At 46.0% G+C, this 23611-nt stretch overlaps 1 protein-coding gene across 1 annotated transcript in view; it reads left to right on the forward strand.

Moving 5' to 3' along the window:
* Window positions 1–23611, forward strand: part of LOC135182850 (nesprin-2-like) — a 277205-nt gene that overhangs the window by 251895 nt on the left and 1699 nt on the right. The window contains exons 103-116 of the mRNA XM_064157392.1: window positions 4870–5057; window positions 5190–5340; window positions 6513–6695; window positions 8507–8644; window positions 10064–10258; window positions 12045–12327; window positions 12676–12744; window positions 13542–13678; window positions 15137–15263; window positions 16842–17053; window positions 20957–21157; window positions 21550–21678; window positions 22332–22520; window positions 23429–23518. Of these exons, the coding sequence (XP_064013462.1) occupies window positions 4870–5057; window positions 5190–5340; window positions 6513–6695; window positions 8507–8644; window positions 10064–10258; window positions 12045–12327; window positions 12676–12744; window positions 13542–13678; window positions 15137–15263; window positions 16842–17053; window positions 20957–21157; window positions 21550–21678; window positions 22332–22520; window positions 23429–23518 (2292 nt within the window). The remainder of the gene's footprint in view (window positions 1–4869; window positions 5058–5189; window positions 5341–6512; window positions 6696–8506; window positions 8645–10063; window positions 10259–12044; window positions 12328–12675; window positions 12745–13541; window positions 13679–15136; window positions 15264–16841; window positions 17054–20956; window positions 21158–21549; window positions 21679–22331; window positions 22521–23428; window positions 23519–23611) is intronic.

Here is a 23611-nt window from a genome sequence, read left to right on the forward strand (position 1 = left end):
CACTGGCCTTCTTGGCCATAACAGCACATTGCTGGCTCATGGTCATGAAGACTTCTTGTCCACTAGGACTCCACGGTCCTCCTCTGGACCTGCTTTCAGGTCCCCTAACCTGTACTGATCAACCCCTAACCTGTAGTGGTACATGAGGTAATTCCTCTCTGGGTTCAGGACTCCATAATTGCCTTTGTTCAACTTCATTATGGTCCTCTGTGTCAAACTGTCCACTTTGTTCATGTCTTGCTGCATAGCAGCACAGCCTTCTGGTGTATCAGCCACTCCTCCCCTTGCTGAGGGTACACTCCATCCCTTTATCCATGTCATGGACAATGTGTTGAACAAAACTGGACTCAGGACTGGCCCCTGGGGAGCACTGCTAGCTACAGGCCTCCAACTAAACTGTGCTGCTCATTGCAACCTTCTGTGCTCTGTCATTCATCCTGTTCTTAATCCACCTCACTGTCCCCTTATCTAACCCACACTTCTCAGCTTGCCCATGAGGATGTTATGGGAGACAGTGTCAGAAGCCTTACTGAAGTCAAGGTAGACAACATCCACTTCTCTCATCTACCCAGCTAGTCCTGCCATTGTAGAAGGCTGTCAGATTGGTCAAGATTATTTTCCCTTGGTGAATCTATGTTGACCACTCCTGATAACCTTCTTCTCCTGCACATTCAGAGATGATCTCCAAAACGAGCTGTTCCATCACCTTTTCGTGGATGGGGGTGAGGCTGAGTGGCCTGTAGTTTCTTTCTCCTTGCCCTTTTTGAAGACTGGAGTGACACTGGCTTTCCTCCAGTCCTCAGGTACCTCTCCTGTTCTTCATGAGCTTTCAAAGATGATGGAGAATGGCTCAGCAATAACATGTACCATCTCCCTCAGCACTTGTGTGTGCATCCCACTGTTGCCTGTGGATTTGCAGGTCTCTAGTTTGCCTCAATGACTTCTAACCCAGTCCTCTTGACCCAGGGAAGGTCTTTCTTTCTCCATACTTTCTCTCTTGCCTTCAGAGTCTGGCATTCCTGAGGACCAGCCTTAGCAGTGAAGATGGAGATAGAGGATTCCAAGTCTCCTGCAAACTGGCTGTGACAGATTTAAGTTCTGTGATTTGATGTATTGCTCTCACTAGTTCATTTCTCTTCTCCTCCCTGCAGACAGCAGAACAAGCTTGGCAGAGAGGGGTATTTGAGCTTTGGAGGGTGAACTTGTGCAAACACACCCTTGACTGAGGCCTGATCCCCTCAGGGTTGGGTGAGATGGTACATTAATTCTGCTGAGGCATGTGAATCAACCTCGTACTGTGATGTGCTGGTTGAGTGTGTGTAGGCATTTATCCAAGACAGTGGTTTACCAGGGAGACCTTTAGGACCTATGCTAGTTTTAGGTGCAAGGACTGGGCACAGCTGAACGTGCCAACTATCCCAGCCAAGTGGAAGTATGATAGGAGTGGAATAGTATTGGAGTAAATTTCTCTGCCCAGCAGCCAGGGAAGGACAACCAATTTCTTGGAACCACAGACATGGTGGTGGGAGTCAGACTTCGCTCAGGGCTGTAAGTCTGCCCAGATTCAAAGTGCTTCCCTGGAAAGGCTGAGAATTACCACAGCTGTCATTTAGCCTTTATGGTAAAAACAAGAATATTTGCCCTAAAACTGAAGATTAAGACTAAAGCCATCAAGTATGGAACATTTCTAGCACCTGCCTTAAAGAACACCAGTGGATATTCTTTCCATCTCCTCCTTCTGTGGCTGCTGCTTTCATGTCTAAGGAAAGGACCCCCCGAGTGATCCAGACACATGAGGGCTGTGTTCAGATTGATACAGTTCACTCATGTCCCTGACATCACAGGAAGGGCCAGGTCCTCTGCAACAGGAGTGGAGAAGGCTTCCACTAACTCCACTTCAGGAGTTGGTGCAACAGCAGAAGCCTTGATTTAGTGCCTCCAGTGGTTTTTATCTATGTATGCTACTATAATGTTTTAGGAAGTATTTCCTCCTCATCCAAACCTTCTGCATTCTGAAAGGTTGTGATGAATTAGCTGGCAGAGCAGAACATGGGGCACAAAGAAACTTGTGTCTTAACTAATTTGGTTTTATTACCAACATTCAACCATCAGCTTGCTTTAAGAGCTGTCATTTGCTGCACAGAGCTACTGCTTTGTTGCTTGGATTGTTTCAGACAGACCTCTCGGCATCTCTAGACTCCTACTACTGTAATTCTCTAGCAAATTGATTCTGAGGAAACATTTTGCACTAAAAATACCACAATAAGGGGGAAAATCCTTTATCTGAATGCAACAAGTCAAAAAGATCTTTCCTGGGTTTATCAGAACAATTACTTCAGCAAGAGGAGAGTGATGGCAAGAAATATGCCCTACAGGCTTCTTTTATTTGACATCCTTGACTGAAGAAGCTTTACCTGTTCAGTCTTGAATAATATCATGAATCCACAGAGATGTTTTGTGGCATATTTGTTCAATTACAGGATGAAGATTGAACCCCAGAATCTCAAGATTTCAAAGCTGTTTCATTAATGCAGAAGTCTAGTGGCATGTAGTCTCTTTAATCTCTCTGGGCAATGCTGTGCAGAGTTTAAGGAAAAGAACTTTTTAGGGCTTGGTGTATGTTCCTGGCCCCATTACTTATTTTGTTGCCATTGACTCGTTGTAATGTAGTCAGATTGTTTGCAGTAACAGCTTGGAAAACAGCAAGGATTCTGCACAGATCGTGCCAGCATCGTTGCCATAGTGCAAATTGAGTTCATTTTTAATCTCTGGTACAAATTCTCATTTTCATCAATGCAGCTGTAAATCCAGTCTGATTTTTTTCAACTTCAGAAGAGTCTCTCCAGGTACCAGTAGTAGAGTAGAGCATGCTTTCAGATGTAGAGCCAGTATTAAAGAGACACTGCTGCCTCTTGCTCAGCAAACAGCTGTGAATCCTTAATAAGTTGTCAAAAATTATGTTGGGTCTGCTTCTGGCAGTCTTTGATCCAGATGAAGATTTTGGCTTCTGCCTTCCTTAAAGCTGTACATTGCCACAAATCCCCCAAGCCAAATTTGACCATTTATGATTTAGTTCATCTTATAGATACCCATGTAACAGTTCTGAAGACTTCAGCTGGGTGATATGCAACCCTGTGCAGCTTGTTGACTTCTGGGAAGATTTTCCTTTAATTGCTTTGGTATTTGATAGCATCACAGAATGCACTGGGTTGGAAGGTGCCCTTGAAGGTCATTTTGTCCAACCCCCCTGCAGTGAGCAGGGACAAGCTCTGCCTGATTCCTGTTGTTTTGGTTTGGGTTTGTAAATTCAGAGCAAATCCACTTCATTTGTTCACTGAGATCGGTAATTTAAAGTAGTTCCTGTTCACTATTGTCAGTAAAAAGAACTACCCAGGGAGGTGGTGGAGTCATTGTCCCTGGAGGTGTTGAAGCAAAGCCTGGATGAGACACTTAGTGCCATGGTCTAGTTGACTGAATAGGGCTGGGTGCTAGGTAGGACTAGATGATGTTGGAGGTCTCTTCCAACCTGGTTGATTCTATGGTTCTAAACCACTCATTTGTGTTTGTTTTCTAGTGTTATTCCAAGCAAACATTTTGATGTCCTTGGTGAGAAGGCAAAAATACTGGTTGAAGAAAGGTGCAAATGTAGTGCACATTGTAATTTCATCAATATTTACAGTCAGTAGTGTAGAGAGATGCTTTTTTCAATTAAAAAAGAAGTTACCTTAAAAAAAGTTGATAGGTTGGGCTGGATGATCGTGGAGGTCTCTTCCAACCTGGTCCATTCTGTGATACTGAGATAAGGCTTTCTTTGTCTTTTATTCAATTCAGTTGACTTTAGGAGTAGTTAATATGGGCCAGACTGTGATGGAGATGCAGGCTCTAGAAAAGAAACCTGCAGTGTAGATTTTTGCTAGGTGCTTTAAAATAGTCTGTTAAAAGAGGAGCTCTAGAAGAGGGAATAAGTAGTGTAACACCAGCTGCTGGTGTGCTGTGCTTAGTGATCATATAGTCACAATACTACGCAAACTGTACCACAGGCTCTCTGTCAAGTCTTACAGTGATGCTGTCCTATAGTGTGCTGTCAAAATTAATGGGTTTATGGTGCGTGTTATGGCTTGGACTGTGAATGAACACCCCCAATTGTCGAGATAGTTAATGAGAAAGAGATTTCACTGAAAAACCAAAACTTGATGGTCCCTTCTGTCTTGACCTGTCAGCTGGTCATCTGCACAGCTTATCATAGAATCAACCAGGTTGGAAGAGACCTCCAAGATCATCCAATCCAACCTAGCACCCAGCCCCAGCCAATCAACTAGACCATGGCACTAGGTGCCTCAGTCTTTTCTTCAACACCTCCAGGGACGGAGACTCAACCACCTCCCTGGGCAGCCCATTCCAATGCCAATCACACTCTCTGGCAAGAGCTTCCCCCTAACATCCAGCCTAGACCTCCCCTAGCACAACTTGACACTGTGTCCCCTTGTTCTATTGCTGGTTACCTGGCAGAAGAGACCAACTCCCACCTGGCTACAACCTCCCTTCAGGTAGTTGTAGACAGCAATGAGGTCCCCCTTGAGCCTCCTCCAGGCTAAAAAACCCCAGACCCCTCAGGCTCTCCTCACAGGGTTTGTGTTCCAGGCCCTTCACCAGCTTCGTTGCCCTTCTCTGAACACCTGCAAGACTGTTTTCTAAGCTGTTGGACTGGATGAGCTTGCAGGTCTCTTCCAGCCTGGTTGAATCTCTGATTCTTTTCCCGACACGCAAACTGCTCTTTGCCCATCCTCTGCAGCGGTGTGAACGGGTACGTCTGAAGTCCAGCTGCATGCGTTGTCCTTCTACTCAAAGCTGTTCTTTTGTCAATGGCAGGATCTGCAAAGAGACATAGAGCAGCACACTGCAGGGGTGGAATCCGTGTTTAATATCTGCGAAGTGCTGCTACACGATTCCGATGCTTGTGCCAACGAGACCGAGTGCGACTCCATCCAGCAGACGACCAGGAGTTTGGACAGACGGTGGAGAAACATTTGCGCTATGTCTATGGAACGGCGAATGAAGTAAGGCTTCTTTCCTTGCCCCTCTCTAGCTCTTGCCACAACCTGAATTTTGAGAAAGAAGGAAAGCAAAACCATCCCAAACCAATATTTAGCTTGTGATAAAACCTTTCCATTCTTGCATCTCCCCCTTAGGATTGAGGAAACCTGGCGCCTGTGGCAGAGGTTTTTGGAAGACTATTCTCGCTTTGAAGATTGGCTGAAAGCATCTGAAAGGATAGCAGCTGAGCCTAATTCTTCAGAGGTGTTGTACACACATGCAAAGGAGGAGTTGAAGAAATTTGAGGTGAACTTTTTAACTTTTTTTTTTCTTTTTCTTTTTTCTTTAATGCTCAGCAGCAGGCTTGAATGGTCAGACTGATAAATAATCACTGAAAAACACCAGCTTGGCAGCAGTGATAGTACTGACAGCAGAAATCATTTGGCCACAGTGTGGCTGTTAGGTGATGTATTTGTTTTCAGAATTCTTTTTAGTGTGGAGAATCCAGTGCTCTGAACTGACAAGATCCTGCTTGCAAGTGAGAACATTTGCTTTCTGTAGACTTGAGACCTTTGTGGTTGGTTTTCTTCCCCTTTGTTTTTGTAATGAGCTAAGTCTGAGCAGATGATACTGGCACTGGTAGATAGTACTGGCAGATAGCAGGCTGAACATGAGCCATCAGTGTGCCCAGGTGGCCAAGAGAGCCAATGGCATCCTGGCCTGGATCAGGAACAGTGTGGTCAGTAAGAAAAGAGAGGTTATTCTTCCCCTGTACTCAACACTTGTCAGGCCACACCTTGAGTGCTGTGTCCAGTTCTGGGCCACTCAATTCAAGAGAGATGTTGAGGTGCTGGAACATGTTCAGAGAAGGGCGATGAAGCTGGTGAGAGGCCTGGAACACAGCCCTGTGAGGAGAGGCCAAGGGAGCTGGGGGTGTGCAACCTGGAGAAGAGGAGGCTCAGGGATGACCTCACTGCTGTCTACAACTACCTGAAGGGAGGCTGTAGCCAGGTGGGCATCAGTCTCTTCTGCCAGGCAACCAGCAACAAAAGAAGGGGACACAGTCTCAAGTTATGCCAGGAGAGGTCTAGGCTGGATGTCAGGAGGAAGTTGTTGGCAGAGAGAGGGATTGGCATTGGAATGGGCTGCTCAGGGAGGTGGTGGAGTTGCTGTCCCTGGAGGTGTTGAAGAAAAGGCTGGAAGAGGCACTTAGTGCCATGGTCTAGTTGATTGGCTAAGGCTGGGTGCTAGGTTGGACTGGATGATGTTGGAGATCTCTTCCAACCTGTTTGGTTCCATGATTCTATGATTTTAAATGAGTTCTCTGGATGGAATTTAGCAGTTTGAAGGTCTGGTTCTGAGAGCAGAGCATCATCTTCTCTCTTGATAAGATAGTATCATCCAGATCTTTTCCCTTATCAGCAAGGGAACTGCTGAACTCCTTATCAGGGAACTGAGCTCCTTGATTTGCCTTGCAGGCATTCCAACGGCAAATCCATGAACGCCTCACTCAGCTGGAGCTGATCAATAAGCAGTACAGGCGCCTTGCCCGCGAGAACCGCACCGACTCCGCCAGCAAGTTGAAGCAGATGGTACATGAAGGCAACCAGCGCTGGGATAACCTCCAGAAACGAGTTGCTGCCATTCTGAGGAGACTCAAGGTAATTGCAGAGTGGGGTGAGACACTGAAGAGTGCTTGCAAGTGTCTGCAGAAGTCACCCAAGGGCAAAACACAGACTGGAGCAACTGTCTTGCGTTAGAATTACCAGTGCAGGAGAGCAGCTCTGGAAAGCTGGTCACCACATAAACACTGCATAAACATATCCTTGGTAAATGGGTTTCTGAAAGTTGAAGAAGCTTAAGGAAGAAACAGGTGCAAATTTTGGAAGGGGTGTTGCAGGCCTTACTGCTCCTTTCCCTCTCTCATCCAGTGTTGTCATGGGTGGATGTGTTCATGCCTTTGCACCTTGCCATAAATAAGAGGCAGAGAGGCCAAAATGTACCAGTGCAAATATAATTTGAAGTTTACAGCACAGCTCTGCTTTATGCCCAGTTATGATTCACCTACAAGGCTTTAAACATGGAGATGTGATTGAGGCAGCTCCTGCTGTGCTGCCTACCAGATGGAGGAATCTTGGGTGTGTTTTCAAAACTTCAGAGAAGTGTTTTGCTTGTCTCTGTGCTGTGCCTTGGGGGAGACTTGGCACTGCCTGCTCCTCCTTCCTCTATTCTGCCCTAGTGAGGCTCCACCTAGAATACTGCATCCAGTTTTGGGCTACTTAGTTCAAGAGGGACAGAGATCTACTCGAGAGAATCCAGTGGAGGGTTTTAAGGATGATTAAGGGACTGGAACTCTGCCTTATGAGGAGAGGCTGAGAGGCCTGGAGCTTTTTAGTCTGGAGAGGAGAAGACTGAGAGAGGGTCTAATAAATGGATATAAATAAATACATGAGGGCTGGGTGTCAAGAAGGGACAGGCTTTTCTCACTTGTGTCCTGTGATAGGATGAAGGGTAATGGATGTAAACTGCATCACAAGAAGTTCCACCTCAACATGAGGAAGAACTTTTACTGTAAGGGTCAGAGAGCATGGAGCAGGCTCCCCAGAGATGTTGTGGAATCTTCTTCTCTGGAGACTTTCAAGACTCATCTGGACGCATTCCTGTGTGACTTGTGCTAGATTCTGTGGTCCTGCTCTGTCATGGGGGTTGGACCCAAAGATCTCTAGAGGTCCCTTCCAACCCCTAACATGCTGTGGTCATGTGATTCTGAAAAACAAAAGTGCTGTAAGCAATTGACAGAGGAAAGTATTAGATCCCAAAAATCAGTGGGTGAGGCTGTGGGAGCGCTGCTGGGGTTTGATGTGTGCAGTTCAGAGCTATTATGTCTGGGATGTTACATGATTCCCTTCCTGAACAGTAACTCCATGAGGAGAACAGGTGCTGCAGGCTGCATGTTTGTTAGCAGATGGCAGCAGAGAGAGCTCTTGGCTTCTACACCAGATGATGCATTTGTTACACTGATGGTCACCCATGAACCACCTTCTCCATCATTTTACTGATTTTAAGGTCATAGCTTTCATTAATTAGAGGTGGAGTTCAATTCCTTCGTCTGTCCAACAGGTTTAGAATAATCTGGATGTTAAACCTGAGTCCAGATAACTGTTACCCTGGTCTAATGATGTGGGAGAAGGTATACAGTTTGGAAACAAGAATATAATGATGTAGAATCATATTGCAGTGCTAATTTTATTCTCTCTCCCATACAAATAGTGTACTGACATAGGACACTTTGTTCCAGCATCACTAAAGGAGTGGGACAGTTTTTATACGTGGCCTGCTGCCATTTGTGCCCTGTAGGTGCTTTCAAGGTCAACAGCAGTTTTGAAACAATACACATTTCAGAGGGCTCTCCTTGGACCATCTTTTTTAGCAGCTGCAGTCTCCTAACGTGGATTCCTTTCTTCCTACTCAGCACTTCACCAATCAGAGAGATGAGTTTGAGGGGACGAGGGAAAGCATCCTTGTGTGGCTCACAGAAATGGACCTCCAGCTGACAAACGTGGAGCACTTCTCAAAAAGCAACTTCGACGACAAAATGCGCCAGTTAAATGTAGGTATCCTTGCAAAGGAGGGCTAATGATTTCTGTGGCATGGAACACAAACCCTGTGAGGAGAGGCTGAGGCAGCTGGGGGTGTGCAGCCTGCAGAAGAGGAGGCTCAGGGCAGACCTCATTGCTGTCTACAACTACTTGAAGGGAGGCTGTAGCCAGGTGGGCATCAGTCTCTTCTGCCAGGCAACCAGCAAGAGAACAAGGGGACACAGTCTCAAGTTGTGCCTGGGGAGGTCTAGGCTGGATGTTAGGAGGAAGTTGTTGGCAGAGAGTGTGATTGGCATTGGAATGGGCTGCCCAGGGAGGTGGTGGAGTCGCTGTCCCTGGAGGTGTTGAAGAGCCTGGCTGAGGCACTTAGTGCCATGGTCTAGTTGACTGGCTAGGGCTGGGTGCTAGGTTGGACTGGATGATCTTGGAGTTCTCTTCCAATCTGGTTGATTCTATGATTCTATGTGTGGTAGAGTCCAACTGATCCTATTGGGCTTGCCCACCCTTGAGAGAATCCTCACTTCTCTGGAGCTGCACAACAGCCAGCAGAGCTCTGCAGGACTATATTTGTTTTAAGACACCAGTAAAGTGTTAAACCTTTCCTTCTGAATCAATAATAAACTGTACAGTATTTAAATTCAGACCTGGCGTTCAAGCTCAGTTGAAGTGTCACTGATAGTGGTGTCAGTCTCAGAAAGGAGCACATGTAGGTTATCAATAACAATTACATTCTTGAACTCAGGTGCTTTTTTTATTGATGAGATTTTTTTGTTGTTGTTAAGGTAGGATCTCTTCTCTCCTTCTGTACTGAGACTTTCAAACAGAAGTGAGACAGCAAACATTTGCAGTGATTCTAAAGAACATACTAGCTCTACGCTACCTCTCATATGCTCCTTTCTCTCTTCTCCCTGCACTGTCAGTTGTTTCAGATTTCTCTTTACTGATATCCAAGCCAGAGATCCAACCAGCCAAACAAACCTTTTTACTACTGTGCCCAACAGAAACATAAACTCTGATAAGCTGAACTCTTGTATCATGATCCCCTGCAGACTCAGAACACAGCAATCATATTGATGTGCTCATGGCTGGAAAATGCCACTTCACTTGGAACTGTAATCCTGCTAATAAAACAAATGTCTCAGCCTCTTTTTTTTTGCCATTGGAATGGGCTGCCCAGGGAGGTGGTGGAGTCAAGAAAAGCCTGGGTGGGGCACTTGGTGCCATGGTCTAGCTGATTGGCTAGGCTGAGTGATAGGTGGGACAGGATGATCTTGGAGGTCTCTTCCAACTTGGTTGATTCTATGAAAATGGAATTGGACAGCAATGTCAATTGCTGCTTTTCTCTCCCTGCAGTGGGCCAGAAGTGAAGGACAAACAGGCTAGAAACCAACATTGCAGAAGTAATTCTTTTTCTTGTGTATTCCAAATAGGGTTTCCAGCAAGAAATCACACTGAACACCAATAAGATTGATCAGCTAATAGTTTTTGGAGAACAGTTGATTCAGAAGAGTGAGCCTTTGGATGCTACCCTGATTGAAGATGAATTGGAAGAACTTCATCGCTACTGTCAGGAGGTGTTTGGGCGAGTTGCCCGGTTCCATCAAAGACTGACTTCGAGGCATCCAGTAAGCAGCAACAGCTGTCTTGATATTTTGGCAAGATTTTGGTGTTTGAACTGCATGCTCATGGTTTATCCCTAGCAGCTTGATTACCTTGAACTCAAAGGGGTTAGGAGTTCCTTAGTACTTGTGCCAGTGTTGCTAAATTGTTGTTACCGTTCTTGTCTTCTCATGCCTCTCCTGTTGGGACTCCATTTGCAGAACTTGGATAACAGCATGGAAGTAATTCCTGGGACTCAGATAGTAGTGTTTTGAGGGCATCAAAAGTTTTTTTGGTGTTTTTATTGTCACTTTATTTTTCTTTAATTTCAATAATGGTCTTAGAACATGTCTTTATGGATTTGTTAGAGAGGCTCCATCTGTCTACTTTCTTAGGAGAACCTTGAGTGGGTAACAGCATGCTCTTCACTTTTCACTGGGAACATTTAGATGATTAGCAGCTTGCTTCTGGCTCAGATAGAAAGAGTGTCTGTTAGAAAGCCAACATCTAAAAGTAGCTGTTCACCCCTGCCTGAGCATCATTTTGTTGCTGACCTATGCGGTCCATTTGGAGCTGGGTACCTGCAAACTAAAGAGAGATGTTCTAGTTGAGCGTCTTGAAAGAGAGGGGAGGTAGCTGCATATGTGAGGATTTGGCAAGAGGGAGGAGGCAGAAGTTATACTTCCCTGTAATTTTAGGCACACGGTCTTCAATTACTACAGCTGGCTGCAAAACAGTCCTCAGCAGTACCGTGTGACTCTGTCATTTAGCTCAGTCACTAGTGGTGTCCCTCAGGGATCAGTGCTGGGCCCCATCCTCTTTAACATCTTCAGAGATGATCTGGAGGAGGGCATGGAGTCAGTCATCAGCAAGTTTGCAGATGACACTAAGCTGGGGGCAGATGTGACTGAGTTGGAGGGCACAAGGGCTCTGCAGCGGGACCTTGACTGCCTGGACAGATGGGCAGAGTCCAATGGGATGGGGTTCAATAGCTCCAAGTGCAGGGTGCTGCACTTTGGCCACAACAACCCCATGGAGAGATACAGGCTGGGGTCGGAGTGGCTGGAGAGCAGCCAGACAGAGAGGGATCTGGGGGTACTGATTGATACCCACCTGAACATGAGCCAGCAGTGTGCCCAGGTGGCCAAGAGAGCCAGTGGCACCCTGGCCTGCATCAGGAATGGTGTGGCCAGCAGGAGCAGGGAGGTCATTCTGCCCCTGTACTCTGCACTGGTTAGACCACACCTTGAGTACTGTGTTCAGTTCTGGGCCCCCCAGTTTAGGAGGGACATTGAGATGCTTGAGCGTGTCCAGAGAAGGGCAACGAGGCTGGAGAGAGGCCTTGAGCACAGCCCTATGAGGAGAGGCTGAGGGAGCTGGGATTGGTTAGCCTGGAGAAGTGGAGGCTCAGGGGTGACCTTATTGCTGTCTACAGCTACCTGAGGGGTGGTTGTGGCCAGGAGGAGGTTGCTCTCTTCTCTCAGGTGGCCAGCACCAGAACAAGAGGACACAGCCTCAGGCTGCACCAGGGGAGATTTAGGCTGGAGGTGAGGAGAAAGTTCTTCACTGAGAGAGTCATTGGACACTGGAATGGGCTGCCCGGGGAGGTGGTGGAGTCGCCGTCCCTGGAGCTGTTCAAGGCAAGGTTGGACGTGGCACTTGGTGCCATGGTCTAGCCTTGAGCTCTGTGGTAAAGGGTTGGACTTGATGATCTGTGAGGTCTCTTCCAACCCTGATGATACTGTGATACTGTGATTAAGCAGTGGACATCTGCTGTAAATCTTAATAATATGCAATAATATTTATTTTTAGGGATTGGACGATGAAAAAGAGACCTCTGAAAATGAGACAGATCCAGAAGATTCCAGAGAAGTCCAAAATGATCCCTGGCATAAGAAAGCCATCAGCGAGGGGCCCTCTTCGACACAGTCCCTTTGCCACCTTGTACCCCCCACTCAAGGTCATGAAAGATCAGGTTGTGAGACCCCTGTCAGTGTTGACTCCATCCCTCTTGAGTGGGATCACACAGGTGATGTAGGAGGTTCTTCCTCTCATGAAGATGAAGAAGAAGCAACGTACTACAGTGCTTTGTCAGGTAAGAACCGATAGTCAGCTGTTTGTTTTGACATGGACAACTGCAGGATGTCCCTGTATGGGAAGGGAGGGGGACTGAGGTCTTGCTCCCACTGTGTCTTTTAAAAACTCATAATCGAGGTGAGGAGTCTCATCTCTAAGATGTCTTGATGAAGGGAATGGTATAGCCAAGCTTCTCTTTTCAGAAAGCATAAGGGCTGTAGAAAGCTTCCTTTTTAAGAATGCTGGGTGCAAACAGTACCAAGAACAGACTTTGTTACTTGTCTTTGCTGTCCCCTCATTGTTGCAGTTGTTTTTAATAGCTAGCAAACATTGAACAGTGAGGAAAATGACATTATTCTTTTTTCAGATGTAGAAATCACTGAAAATCCTGAGGCATATCTTAAAATGACCACAAAAACTTTGAAAGCATCTTCTGGTAGGCACCTGCTAATGCATGTGTCTGAACATGGCAATCTCCCTGTGCTGCACGCTATATTCCTCAACCTCTCTCATACGTAACGTCTGACTTCCTGCCTTGTGTGGACACCATGCCTCATCCTGCCATGGTGTTCTTACGCTGCAGTGTTCACTTGTACATTACCAAGCAGTCAAGAACACACCATTTAGATGTTGCCTGGTAAATGCCAAGGTGGCTAACATGTGTTTCATACAACCGACCCAAAAGCCTTTTGGTACTTTCTTGGTGGTTTGCTCAGGGCGGTATCACTTTTTTGGTTGTCTCTGATTTTGGTTGCATAATCACTGAAGGCAGTGGTTCCAACTCTGCAAGTATTTTTTGTGTTTTCTGCATGACAGAACCATGTGTGTCTTGTCTGTTAAGCCCAGAACCAATGCTCTCCAAACCAGGGCACGTCTATACGTGTCTCTACCACAATATTTTGCAGATGTGTGCTGGTATTGTCGGATGTAAACTTTCCAAAACCACAGTGCAGCCTTTTTGGTTTTGAATACTCATACCTGCATTCAAGCATTTCCCAGAAGAAAACAAAATGTCCCATAACTGCATGGCTCTCATCTCATTACCTTTGAAACACTGTTGATGTTTTGCAAACATGCATGCTTTGCAAGGAAAGCTGCAGTACTGTCATTTTGATGCCGTAACTTGATGCCATTTTATTCGGAGCGCTTTCTAACTTAGTACAATGCAACAGCTTCCTTCTGCTCATGGGATTTTGTACTCACAGCATATGGCTTTGGTTTTATTTGTTTCAGGGAAGTCTGTTTCAGAAGCTCATCCTTGGCATTCTCCAGATAGCCCGGTCTGCAGGAAACACCGATACAATCAGGCAGAGATGGTTGGAAATGTGTTGTCTGGTCCAGAGACAAGTACTCCCTATAAGCCAGACTATGTGAGTTGGAGGCTCTGTGGGCACTGAACTGCTAGTACACAGTCTGTTGTTTGCTCCTGTGTAACTCCATCCTCTTCCAGTATCAAGGAAGAGATTAGGTGTGGGGTGAATGTTCACTTTAAGCAAAAATGTTCACGTTGCACAAACTCTTAATGTTATTTCTGGTGGCTCAGGTAACCAGTGGAAGTCTGTATCCCTTGCTAAAAAGAGCTTCTTTAAAGCAGCTCTTCATCAGCTCCTTCAGATACTGACTCTTAGTTCCTTTGTTGTCAGAGGACAAGTCTAGGAGAATTTAATCCTCTACCAAGGAGAGGGTATGAATACCTTCCCTTGATACTTACTCATGTATCCCCCTTTCCTAAGCAGCCCAATTTGAAGTGCCACCATTTTCTAGCATGCAGGGCCACCATTTAATCTGCCTCTGGGCATTAAAATGTGTGCCTCGCTGGTACCTCAACCTTGGTGACTGATTGCTAGGGGTGGCTTTGCCAGCAGCTGCCAGGCTCAGTGGATCAGGACCAGCTGTCAGCACTCCTCCAGGCACAAGATGATACTGTTACTTGGCTGCTTTTGTCATCCTTGATCATAGAATCAGTCAGGGTTGGAAGGGACCACAAGGATCATCTAGTTCCAACACCCCTGCCACGGGCGGGGACACCCTACCCTAGATCAGGCTGGCCAGAGCCCCATCCAGCCTGGCCTTAAACACCTCCAGGCATGGGTCCTCAACCACCTGCCTGAGCAACCCATTCCAGGCACTTACCACTCACAGTGAAGAACTTCCTCCTCACCTCCAGCCTGAACCTACCCACCTCCAGTTTCGCTCCATTCCCCCTGGTCCTCTCACTCCCTGATAACCTGAAAAGTCCCTCCCCAGCTTTTTTGTAGGCCCCCTTCAGATACTGGAAGGCCACAAGAAGGTCACCTGGGAGCCTCCTCTTCTCCAGACTGAACAGCCCCAACTCTTTCAGTCTGTCCTCAGAGCAGAGCTGCTTCAGCCCTCTGTTCATCCCAGTGGCCCTTCTCTGGACACACTCCAGCACCTCCACATCCTTCTTGTAATGGGAGCTCCAGAACTGGACACAGCACTCCAGGTGGGGTCTCAGCAAAGCAGAGTAGAGGTGGAGAATCACCTCCTTCGACCTGCTGGCTACACTAGTTTTAAAGCCTTGGAGTTGATATTGCCAAGACTCAGAATCCAAGAAAGGGCTTCAGCTAATGTACATTGCCTGGTATATGTAGTGTGAAAGCAATTAATTCACCATGTCCAGTCTTGTAATAATTAGCATCTCTATGGATAATGTTTTAGCCAGAATAAACTGTTAGCAAAGATGCAGAAGACTGGTGCTAAATCTAACATGCAAGAGCTCAGTGGCAGCCCAGCCACCCCAGAGTAGCGCAGATGAAGTCTGATGGTTTGTTAACCTACAGGGCTCACCCTCTAAAATGTCACTGCAGGTGAAGCAGCTCAGCTCTACAAGCAGCAGCACGAACAAGGAGAAAACTACATCTGCTAATGTGAGTGACGAAGAACCCCAAGATGACCAAGATCTTGTGAATATAGCAGCTCCAGAGAAACAGTCAGGTACTGAGTATTAGGAGTGGCTTTGGTGCTGTGATGTTTGTCCAGGGATTCTGAGGGAGACAAAGCAGAGATGGCCCAAAGGCAGCATGTTTTCTGCAGGAACAAAATAGAAGTAAACCTCTGCCCTCCAAATTAACATATGTTGGTAAGGTTTTCTGAGCTACCTTCACACCTGGTATTGTCCAGCCTGTGCTTGCTGTTCTAAGCTCTTCCATTTTTCTATCAGAAATGAGACTTTTATCACTCGTAATGCACTTCTGTGTCTTTGCTGGTTGGAAGAAATGGGAACAATTCTGCTTTTGTGTGATGCTGAGAGACTTTAATCAGATTTCAAAGCAGAGAAATATGACTCTTTGTCTAAAATAAGACTGCCACATGATCTGGCTTCAGAGAGAGTAGGGATAATTCACAGAAAGCTGTGAGGGGCCTCACCCAGGAGAGGCAATGGAACCAGCCGGTGGGGTATTCAGTACTGTGATGATATCATGCCACTATCTCAGGGGAGGGGTGGGCCAGGCTGGTGTGAGTGTGGGGACAGGAAGAGGGTTGGGCATTTCTGGAGAGCATGCTGTGCTTTGTATCACTCGTTCATTACTGTTCCTCTTATTTGTGTTGTTTCTGCTGTCTTTGTAATGTTCTATTCATCTCTTCTCATCCTAACCCATGGAATTTTGCCTTTTGCTTCTGTTTTTCCCTGCTGTCAGAGAAGGGAGGGCAGGGAGCCAGTGTGGGAGCGGCTGCATGGGGCTCAGCTCCATCTGGGTCTAAACCATGACACCATAGTTAATTTTCCCAGGTTTTGATACTCCATATAACAAGATACTACAGCTCCCACTTACAGAAATGTTTTGGCAAAGCTGGTAATGTCTTCTCTGCTTCACTCTCTTTGCTGTGGTCCTTTCTTACAGACAGACCAACAGGCTGCTTCTCTTAACCTTTTAGGACCTCATTCCTGGTCTCAGGTGCTTGAGATTGTAATAACTCTCTGTACTGCAATCCCAAAAATTAAACGAGTGATAAGGAGAAGACTGCCATATATACCAGCTGATTTAGTTTGCCTCTGACCTCACAGATGGGCTAGGGTCGATGCCTGTGCATGGGAAGAATAGGAAAACCTCTGAGAAGTGCTTAGATGTACTTCAGAAAGTGTTAGTAATGGCATACTGGTGGCATGTCCATCTCCTTTAGCAGGGAACTGACAAAACATAAACCCAAGTCCCAGCTGCTGGATCACACTTGGTCCTCGGATGAGTTTTGGTGTCTGCAAAACAACAGCTGGGCTCACCAAGTTCCACCTCCTTAGATTTGTGCTGTTCTTCCAAGTGAATTAAAACATCTTCAGTAGATGTGATTAACATCCAATGTGACATTATTATGTGGCTAACTTGAGCAATAATATGGAAGTCTCAGACTGCAGAATCTCAAGAACAAGTGTGTCTAGATAACAGTAGTATATGGTAGCAATCATTTGGCCTTGAGTAGACTGGAGAATAATTTATTCATACATCTTCTGCAGTTTGTTTTATGCACTCTTCACCTTACCAAAGGTTTAAATATTTCCTGATCTATCATTTGTAGGCGTTATTGATAAGTGGGAGCTGATCCAAGCTCAAGACCTCAGAAATAAACTCAGGATGAAACAGAAATTGCAGCAGTGGCAGCAGCTTAACTCAGATCTCAGCGATGTCTCTGCTTGGCTTGATAAAACTGAGGAAGAGCTGGAAGAGCTGCAGAAAATGAAACCTCCAACCAGCATGCAGGAGTTAGAAGAAAGGGTCAAGAAATTGAAAGTAAGTTGTGACATACTGTGAAATAGTATTCTAAGATGCTGATGCTCTTTGGCATTGTCTTTGTGGCCCTAGGGTCTGTCAGCAGCACGAACACCTATGACAAGGTGGGTTGTCTGCAGGGGCGTTAAGCTGTCTTCAGCTAAGAGGACTGAAGAGCTAATTAAGCAAAGTGTGCTTCAGTATGCCCAGGTAGAGATTTGCAGGCAAAATGCTTGGCTATAGCAGGCAGCCAAGCTGAAATAAAGACCTTTCCCTTTCTGTTTTCTTGGACAGACACTTGATTCTTTTTCAAAGTATTTCAGACCCAAACTTATCCTCTTAGGCCTTTTGTTTTAGAAAACAAACATGGAAAAAAAACTAAATAATGAAGGCTTAGACTCCAGATGCCGTGGGTCAGGCCTTGTCCTGTGCAGTTAAGTAGCTTAATGCCGTGAGTTTTAACAAGGCCAAGTGCCAGGTTCTTCACTTCAGCCACAGCAACTCCATGCAGCACTACAGACTGGGGACAGAGTGGCTGGAGAGCAGGCAGGCAGAGAGGGACCTGGCGGTACTGGTCGACAGCTGACTGAACATGAGCCAGCAGTGTGCCCAGGTGGCCAGGAAGGCCAATGGCATCCTGGCCTGTATCAGGAAGAGTGTGGCCAGCAGGACCAGGGAGGTCATTCTGCCCCTGTACTTGGCACTGGTTAGGCCACATCTTGAGTACTGTGTCTAGTTCTGGGCCCCTCAGTTTAAGAAAGATGTTGAGGTGCTGGAACATGTCCAGAGAAGGGCACCAAGGCTGGTGAGGAGCCTGGAGCACAGCCCTGTGAGGAGTGGCTGAGGGAGCTGGGGGTGTGCAGCCTGCAGAAGAGGAGGCTCAGGGCAGACCTCACTGCTGTCAACAACTACCTGAAAGGAGGTTGTAGCCAGGGAGGGATTGGTCTCTTCTCCCAGGCACCCAGTGACAGAACAAGGGGACACAGTCTCAAGCTGTGTCAGGGCAGGTTTAAGCTGGACATTAGGAAGAAGTTTTTCATGGAAAGATTGATTGCCCATTGGAAAGGGCTGCCTGGGGAGGGTGGTGGAGTCACCGTCCATGGGGGTGTTTAAAAGGAGACTGGATGAGGCACTTAGTGCCATGGTCTAGTTAATTAGAAGGGTTAGGTGATAGGTTGGACTCAATGATCCTAGAGGTCTTTTCCAACCTGGTTAATTCTGTGATCCTGAGCAGTGATACCAGGGTTTTTCCCTTGTTCTGTGCCATTGTCTTCTATGTAAATCAGAAACAGACTTAAAGTTAGCTGGATCTAGAGGCTGCAAAGTCCAGGCTGATTTTTTTCTTCTTCAGTTTAATTAAGGATGAGTGGGTGGGAAGGTTGTAGCTCCAACAGAGAGACAGAGACAATCTGCTCTAAGTCTGTTGGCTTTAGCAGTATGATGTTTTAGAAAAATCTTAACTCCAAATAGCATCTTTGTCCAAGAGTTGAAGGAGACATCCTTTCATCCTTTCAAAGCATGCAGGTGTATTTCTTCACTTAGAAAATGCAGATTGCTCACAATAAATGCTGCATTAAAAACAAGAAACAAAATCAATTCAGTCTCTGCTAATCTTCAGCCAAGTAGTAGAACAGTTAGAATAATGTGAACATTTGTCAGCATGTGTAGTCCTGTTGTGTTGCCTGCTGAGTTGCTCAGCTTCCATAAATGAGACCTGACCAGTCTGCAAGTGGAGCCAGCAGTTTACCAGGGTACATCTAAGTGGTAGGTCTCTAGGACTTAAGCAACAAAACATCTCTCGAGTTGAGCTCTGAGAAAGGAGTTGTTCCTAGCACTTGTGGGAGTGCAGAATCTCTGTGTGCTCACATTCTGGCTCCATAAGGAGTCACCTGAATCCTGAGGCTATTGGTCCAATTGGCATCATACTTGGGATGATGCTCACACACAAGACCCTCTGTAGGACAGAGGAGGGATTTCTTAAGCATGTTGAGAGGATGCTTAGGCCTATATGTGCCAGAATGGTAGTCACTGGGTCCAGGAGCATGACTCTGCACTCCAATGCATGACTCCAGTAAGGAGACTGACTCCATCAGCCAGTGTGCCATAAGCCCCAAGTGCTAGGAAAGGTTTGATGATGCCTTGGGAGTGGAGGGAGATGCTTCCCTTAAGGATGGAGTTGAGTGTCTGACTTAAGAGTCCAGCTGGCTGTAAATCCCCTATTCAGACAGCTTGGCTTTCTGTGGATCTCCACAGGAGCCAGCATGCTCCAAGACACGAGCTTTGTGAGCTGTCAGGACATCCCAGTTGCCCTGGATAAGGATAAGGCCAGTCTGGCAGCAGACTGGCTTACTGCTGTTTTGAAGCCTGTGGTGGACTGTGTATGCTATTTGATAACTGAAAGAAGTTTGCTTGCCTGAAGAAGAGACAGGATCCTTTTGTGGAGTGAAAAGTATTTCAGAGCAGTTTTTAACCAGTGGGACTCATATCTAGAGAATGCAGAGACTGACCCTCTTAGTTACAAAGGCTGTTAAGAAAAGCAAACCAAACTGTTTATTGAAGGACTTCTTCTGTGCCTCCTCCTTTTCTACTGCAATAGCACAAAGCTTGAAGAAGACTGAGTACCCTTGACCAAAGTGGTAAATCCCTTGCAGATTGTCATTCATTTGAAAAAAGCCCAAACCTTCAGAAACAGGGGCTCAGCCTCAATATAAAGGGGTTCAGAAGCTGCAGCCATGACTTGGCAAATTTCCTATTTCCCACTGCAGTTTTAAGGGAGAGGAGGAAAGCAGGCAGGACTGTTATTCAGAGGGACCCTGAGAAGTCAGAGAAATGGGCTGACAGGAACTCTGACTAGAGAGAAGAAAAAGAATTGCTTACAACAGGGTGGCCTGGTGTGGGCCCAAAGAGAACAGAGAGCGTCTGCCCCACAAAGATACTAAAAGTGTAACTGGATGGGGTCCTGAGCAGCCTGCAGAGAGTTTGAAGTTGGCCCCTTTAGAGTGGAGGTCTCCAGATGTCCTTTGCAGCATTATTCCTGGATTCTGAGGTGGTAGCACCTTTCTAAATCAAGATGTGTTGACCTGGGGGAATATAGAATCATAGAATCAACCAGGTTGGAAGAGGCATCCAAGATCATCCAGTCCAACCTAGCACCCAGCCCTAGCCAGTCAACTAGACCATGGCACTAAGTGCCTCAGCCAGGCTTTGCTTGAACGCCTCCAGGGATGTTGACTCCACCTGGGCAGCCCATTCCAATGCAAATCACTCTCGCTGGGAAGAACTTCCTCCTAACATCCAGCCTAGACCTCCCCCAGCACAACTTGAGGCTGTGTCCCCTTGTTCTGTTGCTGCTTGCCTGGCAGAAGAGACCAACCCCCACCTGGCTACAACCTCCCTTCAGGTAGTTGTAGACAGCAATGAGGTCACCCCTGAGCCTCCTCTTCTCCAGGCTAAACACCCCCAGCTCCCTCAGCCTCTTCTCATAGAGTTTGTGTTCCAGGCCTTTCACCAGCTTTGTCACCCTTCTCTGGACACGTTCCAGCACCTCAACATCTCTCTTGAATTGAGGGCCCCAGGATTAGGGTTAGAGTTAGGTTTATATTTGTTCCAGTGTCAGGAAAAGAGACAGCTCAGAGGAAGGAAAGGCAGATGTGGCTTAAGCCATAATGCCTGTGACTTAGGGAGAAGCACAAGAGCAGACAGATTTGTTTCCTTCAGAATGAAGGCTCTGGTTTTAAACAAAACAACTTTACAAAGACCACCTACTTTAATACATTCTTTAGCAGTATGTGAAAAGCCAGGGGATTCAAATAGCTTTCTCCAGTTTCCCCAGTACCTGGTATTCTTTCGAGGGTTTGGTATTGTTGGAAATAAACAATAGTTTTTGTTATTCTTAGATACTCCTAATCCCTTTTTTTCTACCAGGACATGCTTAAAGCATTCGATAACTACAAGGCAGTGGTGCTTTCTGTCAACCTGAGCAGCAAAGACTTCCAGAAAGCAGACAGCACAGAGTCCAAAGAGCTTCAGAACAGGCTTCGGAAGGTGAACCTGAATTGGGAGAAAGCAACTCATGTATTGGACAGCTGGAGGAAAGGTTTACAACAAGCCCTACTGCACTGCCAGGTGTGTACCACATACCGGCTTGTGAGGCAAAGCACTTCATTAGTGTTCTACTGAGGAACAGATAAAGGGAGAGAGCAGAGGGGTAACTCCTGCACATCAAGGGAATAGTTGCTCAGGATCCAGCACACTTCTCTTATATACCTGACTCTGTCTTAAAAGGTTTGGTAAAAATATCTTTCAGCAGGATAATACCTTGGTGTAATAATACCTTGGTGTAATAATACCTGGTATAGTAACAGGTGGAATCATTTAACTGAGTTGCCTCACCAATTCTGAATTTGTTATTGGCTCTGTGTCCTGTGGGCCAGTCATTCTGTTTGTAGGCAAAGCCAGGTGAAAGCACTGCAACAGTTTTTTTTTTTCTCTTATGAGGAAATCTGTTGTTTCTTTAGGACTTCCACGATCAGAGCCAAAAACTAATCCTGTGGTTAGCAAGTGCTGATAGCCGAAGGAATGAAGCACAAACCACAGATCCAAATGCTGACCCCAGTACAATACTGGAACGCCAAAAAGACTTAATGGTAAGTGTAGTCTTAACTGCAGCACCTCAGCTCTTCCAGGGACTCAACAGCTCTCACTACAAAATGAAGAACTGTATGTGAAGATGTCTGTAGCCTGTCCTCCAACCTGCTGTGCTCAGGCACGTGGCTGGATTCTGAAATAGACTAAGAGATTGCCTATATGTGGCATTTTTCTGTAATTAAGCATCATAAATTAGTTCCTTATGAACAGTCTTTATGCTGAAGTAAGACTGCCAGTTTCCAAGATTTCATGTCTTTTCCACGTGGATTAATTACTAGTAGAACACTTTCAAGCAGGTACAACCATTCTCTTCAGGAGAGCTTCATGTCATGTAGCTGTAACAGCCATTCCTATGTATTGCAGGTTCTCAGGCAGGTTGAGTTGTTCTTGAAAGCTTTCCACAGTTCCTCCTTTTAGAAGCACTGGAACAGGCTGCCCAGAGAGGTTGTGGTGTCTCCTTTGGAGACTTTCAAAACACATCTGCGTGTATTCCTGTGTGACCTGCCCTAGGTGATCCTGCTTTGGCAGGGGTGTAGGACTTGATGATCTCCAGAGGTCCCTTCCAACCCCTACCATTCTATGATTCTATGAGAACATCTTTGAAGCTGAGAGTGACACTCTGTTGCACTAATTTCTTTTTGTTTGTTCTAAGCAACTGGAGAAAGAGCTCCTGGAACAACAGGTTAAAGTAAACTCACTTCAAGAGCTCACTGCTTACTTGCTGCCTAAATCAGAAGGTGATTACATTGAAGATGAAGAGAAGGTCCATGTCATTGGAAGGAAGCTGAAACAGCTTATTGAGCAAGTTTCATGTGATTTAAAAACAATACAAGGAAATCTGGTGAGTCAGAGTTTTAAGTGCTTGTTCATGAATCTTTTGTACTGAAAAGCAGTAATATACTAAAAGTAAAGATAGTTGTAAAAGACTGGCTTAAAACTTAAGTATTTCCACGTTCATGAGCTGAAAGAAAGAAGTCTAGCTACAGGAAACAGCACCATAATACTAGTACAGTATTGAAACAGGTTGCCCAGAGTGGTGGCGTAGTCTCCATCCTTGAGGGGTTTGAAGAGCAAAGAGAAACAGGCTCTGACTAAGGCTTTTGGTCTGATCTCATGGCTGACCTTGCTTTTAGCACAAGGATTGTTGTGCTGGAGGAAGTATAGACTGGATGTTAGGAAGAAGTTCTTCACAGAGAGAGTGATCTGCCATTGGAATGGGCTGCCCAGGGAGGTGGTGGAGTCAACATCCCTAGAGGTGTTGAAGAAAAGACTGGATGAGGCACTTTGTGCCATGATCTAGTTGACTGAATAGGGTTGGGTGCTAGGTTGGACTGGATGATGTTGGAGGTCTCTTCCAACCTGACTGATTCTGTGATTCTGTGATTGACTAGCTAAGTATGCTGAGGTCCCTTCCAACCTGAATTATCCTGTGATCCATACCAACTGTCAGGCAAGGAGGAAATGAACACTTAGGAGCTGTAGTTCATAGCAATACATTATTGACTCTGAGAGCTGTCAGATAGATTGTCAAATCATCTATGTTCCAACATAACTCCTCCAGGCTGTGCATAGTAAAGCATTTTCTTTCTGCTGGGGAACTGGAGGTTTTGCTTGCCGCTTGCTTATACACGTCCAAAGAGGCAATGGGCTGTGCACCTCCAGAGAGGCACTAAAAGATGGCTCTTGACACTTCATCTGCTGGGATTTTTGAACATGCATTTTAAAGAGCAAGGTGTGATTATCTTTTAGGATACCAGAACATTCCTGCTAGTTCCAGATGACTTGGATGCCAGAGCCTATAATCCAGTTGCAGCAGAATCCAGCCCTGCTGTGAAGAAGGCAAGTGGTTTTTTTACTATTTTCTTAATAGCATATAGCTTATTTTGACATATTTAGCCTGGAAGTTCCTCAGGTGTAATCATCTTGCTTTTT

Source organism: Pogoniulus pusillus, chromosome 1, assembly GCF_015220805.1.
Source record: "Pogoniulus pusillus isolate bPogPus1 chromosome 1, bPogPus1.pri, whole genome shotgun sequence".
NCBI classification, from domain to species: domain Eukaryota; kingdom Metazoa; phylum Chordata; class Aves; order Piciformes; family Lybiidae; genus Pogoniulus; species Pogoniulus pusillus.